Genomic DNA, 8507 nt, shown 5'->3' on the forward strand with positions numbered 1-8507 from the left:
CCCAACCTTCCGCTTGCTCACCGAGCGCCGCCAAACCTTTTTACGTACCCGACCTCATCACCAACACTACCACCACCACCAGCAACTCCATCATCACCCACCACCACCACCACCACCACCGACACCGACACCGACGCCGACCTGCCAGAGCTACTGCAGTGTCTGTTTGGAGACACGCCGGCTTATGCGACGCGCTGCCGGGACGACAACAACTCCGGGCCCGGGTAAGGATTACCCCGCGCCACGCCACGCCCAGCCCGCAATCCGAGGCAAAAGGCGTGTAATTTGCAGACGACGACAAGTGCTGTAAAGGGGCTAAAAGGATGACGGCGGCGCAAAGGGGGCGGGGGGAGGAGGGAGAGAGAGAGGGGAAGAGGGAAAGAGGGAGGGAGTATGGAATCTATTCGAGCGGAGGCGTGGCGCAAGACGGGGGCGGGGGAGATTGTGCTTTTGGCTGGTGACAGGCACGGCGAGGCGTCGCGCTGCACCCCATCAGCCGGCACTTCCATCATACACGCGTACAACAAAACAGTTCATCAAAACTACATCAAAACTACAAAAGCAAACACAGAGGGGGAAGAGAGAGAGCAAGAGACACTACCAAGGGAAACATGCGCGTTTCCCGCAAACTCGTCGCAGTTCCAACCAAACTCTGTGAGTGTGTAAGTGCGTCTGTATGCGCGTGCTCGTTTGCAACAGAAAAGCATTCAACACGCTACCACAAACACGCAAACAAAACAGAGCAAGCGATCGCGGGTCGGCACTGTTAGCTATCGTAGTGTTTGACAACATTGGTTATTTGTAAACCAACTTTACGAATTGATTTTTTTTCAAGCAGAACAGAGACAAACAAGAGAGAATAATGGTTGTACTCACGATATATCCCCTTCCAGAGCTGCAGCGACTGCTCCCCTGCAAACACAAATAAATTCGAAATGGCCAAGATTAAATAGGGCAGAGAAAGCAATTAAAGGGGTGCAAACTAACACAGAGATTAAATTTGTGCGCGGCCAGCACGTTCGACTAAATATACAAGGACGGTGGGGCTTAACTGGCGGGAAAGTGAGGTTAGCAGGCTACCCCTATAGAACTGAAGATAACTTACTTAATTCGTCATCAGGTAAAATTATTTAAATTCTAGAATTTTACTTACACTGGAAATGCAAGTGTGTGAATGTCGCTCACCTGCAAGTGAGCGACATTTCATTCGTACACTTAGGGAGGTAAACGTGTGAATATTCTAGGAAAAATTCACACCTTTACTCCCTTAAGTGTACAAGTGGAATGTCGCTCACCTGCAGGTGAGCGACATTCACACACTTGCATTTCCAGTGTAGAGAAATGTTTTAACTGAACATTTATTTATGCCGTAATCAAATGGTCCCGAATTGGATAATCAGTAAGGAATTACTACTTTTCGAGAATTATTAGGTAAAAATGGTACCGACGATGGTGAACTGATTTTTACTGAATAAGTCTTTGGAGTAAAACTAATAGCGTTGTTGGGATATAAAGATCGTTGGCGTTTAACAAGAGACGGCAAAAATATGAATCGACAGTTTGGTGCTAGACTCGACCACCGGTCTGATTTTCAGCTACAAATATCCGTCCGTTGAATTAGCACAAATATAGGCCCGAACACCGACAAGAAGTCAAGTAAAAGGTGCTACCTTTCCCTCTTCTGAGATATTTACACGAAATAATTGAAGTCAGGGGTTTAACACCGCACTCTACAGCAGATCGTGAGCTTTCACTTCCGACAAATGCCGATAGGGGCAGACAAGCACATTTGACAGCGCTAGTGCCGCACCCTGGCGGGACACGGTCGGACGAAGGCCATGACCAACGCCTCTGGAGCGGGGGTAGAACCTGAGAGGTAAGAAGGAGGCTTACAGCGCGCTACAAGCAGCACCAGAGCACGTCCTGGGGTGCGTTAGGTGCCCATGCAATGCTTCCACCGCTCCAGTGTGCGTGACGATCCCTCTAACCGTGTGAATGACGTTTTGAAACATGTACTTTCTTTTCATGTCCTAGAGCCACGGGCGTCTCCAGTTCTTAAGATGGTGGCTCTGGCACACCTTAATATAAGCTTTTAGAAAAAGGTCACTGTACACGTAAATTAGTGAGCCAAATTACGCAGACGAGGCTAGCTCAATTACAGGAGTAGGGCACATTGACTGGAAAGCTCTGACGACATGCTTCAACAAGGCATTCTGACGATTATTATTTTAAAACACAATAGAGTATAAAAAAAAGAAATAAAGAACGGGAACACATATATAAGACTTCTCTACACACCCAATAAAATGGAAGATAATTGAAAGATAAACCACACAGATAGCAGCACATGCGCTACTGGTTTCGGGACGCCACGCGCGGCGACTTACCCGCCTGAAGGCCGGGCTCTGGGGGGAGGATGAGAGGCGGGGGTGGGAGATACTTACATCGCTCAGCCGGTCGTGTGACGTGTCCACAGACGCGCCATTCAGCCGCTCTGATGCCCGGCCAGAGTCGTCACTTGTCCCCAAATCCTGGTTGGCCTGCAAAACGGAAAGGCAAACAGCGAGGTGTCAGTTTAGCGAAAGATACAAAATAAAACAACAGACCAAGTTTAGTATTTTTGGTTTTATTCGATGAAACTTTTCCAAGGTGTAATCCGCAGCCTGCTTTCCTTCAGTCATTTCCCCTTCGCGAACCGCCGCAAACGGCGGCACCCCACGAAACTTGCGCGCCGCGTATAGGTTAGAACTTATGTGTGCCCGCGAGTGTGTTGTGGGTGTAAGTACGCACGTGTGTGTGTGTGCGCGCGCCTGTGTGTACGTTTACATGCACACACACAGAGGCGGAGAAGTTCTCGCGGGTTCGCGGCAGATAACATCCTCGGCACGCGTTAGCGTGCGCGCCCCAATTAGGCGAGCTATTTACCGCAGCGCGGGACACACTTAGCGGTCCGGAAAACGCTCCTCGCGAGTGGCAGAGGCGCCAACAGCAGCAGCTGCCGCAGCTGCGAGCGTCATCATCAAACAGCTGCACCGCCGTTTAGCCAGCCATACCCGGCGCGCGCGCAACGCCGGTGCGCACCGTGCATCATCACACCATAAGATCCCTAACTCCGCCGTGTGTGTGTGCACCATGCGTCATTTACCCGTCCGGTCCCCAGTTCGCCCCCATCCGGACCGGCGTCCCTTCTCTCCCTCACCTTCTGCACCCTTTCCATCCCTTCCTCGGCCCGTCCCCAGGCCGGCCCCACCAGGCTTGCCCCTGGCCGAGGCGCACACACCCCGCCGCACCCCTTTGGGTCTCGTTGACAGCTTGATGCCGCGGGCCATATGTCGCACCGGGCCGGGCCGGCCGGGCCTGCCTCGGGTAGAGCCCAGGGGGAGCAGCGACCCTTAGGCCGGCCGCCACACTTGACCGCAAATTACACAACGAAAACGTCACTCCCACCACTCCACGCTCCCCAGCCGACGACGCTTAGCCGGTGGCCAATTCTAATCACCCTCCGCTACTCACACAAGGGCGCACCGAACCGAAACAGTAGTCCGGCCCTCTTACACTCTACCAATCAGGAACAACATTTCAGCTCCACATTTTAGAAGAAAAACCATTTCGAAATGTTTGTATAGTTTACTACCCCACAATTACACTTGCACTTTACTTTCGTACAAACACATAGCCTCATTCCATTTTTCAGGCGCGTATACGGAGAAGTGACCGCCTCGAATGTATTAAACTTTTTTGTACACCTTCCTATCCTCGGCAGTGCGGAGTCGCGGCTCTCTCGCCATCTGAGGCAGCAACAGCTCCAAATAATATAAAGAAAAAGAAACACGCTTCAGCGATGAAACAGAGAGAAAAACACAAGGAAAAAATCCCCCATCTCTCTCTCACTCGCACACACACTCGAGAACACGATGGCGAACACTATAACGTTATGACCGCCGGTTCCGCGAACGCGCCGGGGTCGCGCTGCCTGGTGACGGCGCGCCAGTCGTCGTCGTGATGGTGGCTCGGTGTGCGCGCGCGCGCGTGCGGCGTGAGAGCGGGGGAAGGGGTCGGGAAGGGTTTCCAGTCATTGCTTCTATTAAGCCATTCACCCGCGGCGACCCGTGCGTTAATTGAGTCTTGATTGACGTGGCGACGTGTGCTGTGTAAACAGCAGCCGCCCGGCCCGGGCCCGGCCCCCTGCGTGACCAGCTTGCAAGCGCAGCGCAGCGTACCTGGAATGTCGCCCAGGACGTTCCCATTTCTTGTGCCTCCTTCTCCTCATACCCTTTCCCCTTCATTTATCCTGATATTTCATTTTCTCGTGCAACCAGTCAGACAGACGTCCCTCTTGCTGTAGCCTTGCGCGATGTCAATTTTTTTATTCGTCACAACTTTTTTCCCAGAATAGGCTACACTGCCCGTCTACATTGTTCCCTCTCAAGCCAGCCACATAGCTCGCTGATAAAGTCGACATTCCACTCCAAACTAATCACAACCCCCCCCCCCCTCCATTTATTCAGATTGATCTGTTTCGCCAACAGTCGAGATAAGAGCGATCGTCTTTCCTGAAAGCGGTTGCGTCGTCGCCGCGTCAGTTTGCGGCGCGAAGCCCCAGATTCGGGAGAGCCTTTCCCGCGGGAGGAGAGCGTCGCGTCGCCACCGACACAAGCCCTCCAACGGCGAGCCAACAGCGTGGCATTAAATTCATGGGGCGCAAAAAGACGGTGGCGGCGAATTGGGCCGTTTGAGTGCAGCGAGGCCTTCAGCCCTCCGCCGCCCCCTCTGGCCGCCCGCTCGCCGCCAAATGACATCCTTAAATGACGTCATCACCAGGTCCGAAATGGCACCGCCGTCCCGCGCGGCATGGCGCCCTTTTTCTCCCCCCGTTATTTTTTTTTTTTTTTACTTTTATTTCACGGCCGGCTCCTTTCGCTGGACGCAATGCCACAATAAAGAAGACGCAAAAGACACAAGACGCCAAACTTCTCGCGCCCAAACCCCCCCCCCCCCCCTCCCTTCTCTCCATTCTCGCCCTCGCTGAGCCCGGCGCGCGTGCGGGGTCTCAAATTATGTGGCGGACAAACACGATTACGGTCAATAAACTGGACATTACTAACTGAAATTCCATTTTAGTAGTGGCCTGTAAAATAATAAAAATAAAAAGTTCATGTTCCGCGGGGAGAGGGAGACGGTGAGGCCCCAGGCCGGTGGAGGGGTGCTCCCTAACGGAAACGGACATGCGCCAGTAATAAAATGAGCTGTAAAAGGGGGAATGACAATCGTAAACGAGAATATAACATGAAAAGAAGGAAAACAACAAGAAAACAAAAAATGAAAGAAGACGGGAGACGTACCTACGCAGTGCAAAAGAAAACGAGCAGATCAAGTAGCGGGGCCGTGTCGCTGAAGTGCGATACAGCACGCAACACCTTTTTTGTTTTGTTCTTCTTTTATACATAATATTTTACTCACGGGCTCAAGCCCTGCGGCGCGCCAAGCTCGCCCGCTGCCAAGCTGCGCCGCACATAAAAGATTTCTATTTCCCTCCACTACTTCGCAGCGCTCGTTACGACTTTATTCCGCCATAAATTCGTGATCAAGGAGATGTGAAGACAGTCAGTCAGTGAGGCTGGCAGCTGGGGGCCTGCGGGCCTCGGGCCTCCTCCTGGCGCAGGGGCAGCGCGCATCCCGAAGTTTCCCGTATTCAAAAGCTCTTGTTCAAACCCAGCTGAGTGAGTCCCTCTACTCTCCCCTCTCTCCTGACCACCGACACTTGTTATTTAGATCGGATAAAGGCACCGCTGGGCTGCAACGCTGGCTGCTTTTGACGGTTGAAATTCATGACGCTCAAACTCACGGCCCCCCGGCGTCGCGTCATAAAGTATTCGACGGGCGAGCAGGCGAGCGGCAGCCGCACATTCATACATCTGGAGGGGGGATCGCAACAGCTGCGGGGGTGGCACTAGAGGGGATGGGGACAAATAACCCAATTGAATCTAGAGGAGAGAGATACGACCAGCAGCCGGGCCAGCAGCCCCCGCGGGGCCCTCCGCGCCGCGGCAGCCACTGCGCACTGGATCACCTATTCGACCGACCGAGTGATCGAGCGGGCGAGAGAGGGGAGGGCGGGGGAGCGAGAGAGGGGAGGGTTTCAGCAATCGCTATATCTTGAGGGCGTGGGCGTTTTGTCGTAAATCAAGCGGAATCGCCAACGACAGCGCCGCGGCGGGCGGAGCGGAGGCGAGGGGATTTACAACCCGCTCCATGTTACACCCCGCCGTCGGGGACGATTACCGCGCGCCGTAAATTCATAACATGATACGGCCCTTTAACCGGACTCCGTGTGCTCGCCCCCCCCCCCCAACCACCACAAACACACCTCACACACCACAAAACACACACGACAGTATGTTTACACACCATTATGCAACAAGGGTATATGCGACACAGGATTATCCCGACCGGACTGTTGTATATGTATGCGAGCGTGCGTATGTGTGTGTCTCAGAGAGAATGAGGGAGAGGGGGGGGGGGAGGGGACCTGAGGGGAGAGAGAGAGAGAAGCGTCTCTGCCCCTCTCGCGACTGCGGTCTGGCGTACGCGAGAGAAGGCTCGCCGCGGCCGCGGAGCGGCACAGCGTCCACTCCTCAAGCGCGCCGCCAGCCAGCGCCGCGGCCCGACTGCCGGCTGTGGCTTTGGCTCTCCCCCGAGCACAGCCCGGCGGCGGCGCGCGGCGCGCCCTGGCGGCAGGCGGCCGAACCGCGAGCGTCGCGACGCCCCGCGGCTCCGCGGGCGCACCGGTGCTGCCGCGCGCGGCCCGGCCCGCGGCCGCGACACGTACTACCAGCGCACGGCTCGCTGAGCAGCACAGCAGCGCTGGCCGCCGCCGCCGCGTCGTTGGCGCAGCAGCAGCAGAGATTCCGGGGGGAAAATGTTTCCCTTTTGTTTTGACATTTCAAGCACGTGTTGTTCCCCCGCTCACACAGCAGCGTGTGAGTGCGCGCTCATGCGCACACAATGCTCTCCGCGCCGCGCGCAGCTTTTGCTCTCCTCAAATGAATTTTCCAAACGGCGCGTCGCGCGCGTCACCGGCGCGCATCCCATCACTTCAAAGCGGCGGCATCGCTTAGGGCCGTTTATTATTCAGCACGCCAGTCGCACATAAATATGGACGTGCTCCACACACAGACACAATTTGTTTATATTTTCAATTATTCCCCTCTGCCCCGGGCGCCCCCTCATCATCATCACGTGATTTACTTTCATATACGACACCGCGAACCAAGCACACAGCCGCGAGGGGTGAACAACTCCGGATATTCACGGTCCAAGCCCAGAATTAGTATTTAATAACGCAGTGATGCTAACGATCTATTCAACATTTGATGCAGAGTACACAAAATTTCTGAGTTCTGGGCCCCTCGCTTAACTGCACAATAAATGCGAAACCGAATACCAGCCCCTTATTTTTTCGCAGAGCAGAGCATTTGCGAAATAATAGACTAGCCAGTGTATTATCACAGCCACAGCTCTCCATTTCCATCCGTCCTCTGTCACGTTTCGTTACCTACAGCACTTTGCACCACACTGTTGCAGCAGGCACGGGTGAGTACGCGTCAATGATCCTCTTCTACAAATAGCATCCTCCGCCCTCCCAAACCACACACACACGCTCGCACGCCTTTCCTCTGCACGAAATTTTTAGCGGCCTCGAAGGCTCATTGGCCATCTTTGAAAGCCGTAACCACTTCGACACGTTTGTTTTAAGGAAACCCACCGCCACCCATAAATTCTATTCTAAATTTTATCATGCCACTTTACTCGTTCCCAGAAAGTAATTGGGAGCTTCCTTGTACCCTGTATGAGTACGAAGACAAACGGCAACGCGACATGGGGAAAGCCACCACTTACCGAAGCGGCCGAGTGCCTGATGTGGTTGTGGTTGTTGTGGTGCTGCTGGTTGTTGTTGTTATTGTTGTTGTGGTTGTGGTTGTTGTTGGCGGCAGGTACTGGCGGCGCCACGTCGCCATTCTTGAGGTGGTGGTTGGTCTTCTCCTCGCCCAGGGTGGGCGCGAGCGCAAGCTTCACCGACAGGGCATTGCGCGCCGACAGCTTGAGGGCCACCTGCAATCAAAACAACATTCGTTTACACAAAACGTCCACTCCCACCAGACGTATTGCCTTCGCCGCCGCAAATGAGAGAGAGAGAGGGGACCGCGCATCATTTGTCACAGTGAGTGGGGCAGACACGCTCGACATCATCGACTGAGCCTCTTTTTTCTTTTCTTTTTTTTATCCGGTCCAACGCGCTCCAGAACAAACCATTTTACACCGCGTGGGTTCGCGCGATAGCGTCCGCAGTTTTCCCTTATCGTGATCGCTGACGCGAAGAATGTCCTCAACCTCCCTCCCCTCTCTTTCCTCTTCCCCGTTTCCCAGCCACCCCAGGGGCAGAAATGGCCGAGAGAGGCAAAGCCAAACTCGGCAGCAATGGAACAGGGAGGGAGGGAGGGGGGGGG

General features: G+C 54.2%; 1 protein-coding gene across 6 annotated transcripts in view; it reads right to left on the minus strand.

The window, feature by feature from the left end:
• LOC113204278 (autism susceptibility gene 2 protein homolog) overlaps positions 1 to 8507 on the minus strand; it is a 126289-nt gene that overhangs the window by 86161 nt on the left and 31621 nt on the right. For 4 of the 6 annotated variants that reach the window (XM_052271107.1, XM_052271106.1, XM_052271108.1 and 1 more), the window contains exons 2-4: positions 7900 to 8112; positions 2445 to 2540; positions 877 to 912 (exon numbers count right to left, since the gene is read on the minus strand). In XM_052271107.1, the coding sequence (XP_052127067.1) occupies positions 877 to 912; positions 2445 to 2540; positions 7900 to 8112 (345 nt within the window). The remainder of the gene's footprint in view (positions 1 to 876; positions 913 to 2444; positions 2541 to 7899; positions 8113 to 8507) is intronic. The other 2 variants (XM_052271110.1, XM_052271109.1) reach the window with 1 other exon arrangement.

This window comes from Frankliniella occidentalis, unplaced genomic scaffold (assembly GCF_000697945.3).
Source record: "Frankliniella occidentalis isolate FOCC.00 unplaced genomic scaffold, Focc_3.1 Scaffold150, whole genome shotgun sequence".
NCBI lineage: Eukaryota > Metazoa > Arthropoda > Insecta > Thysanoptera > Thripidae > Frankliniella > Frankliniella occidentalis.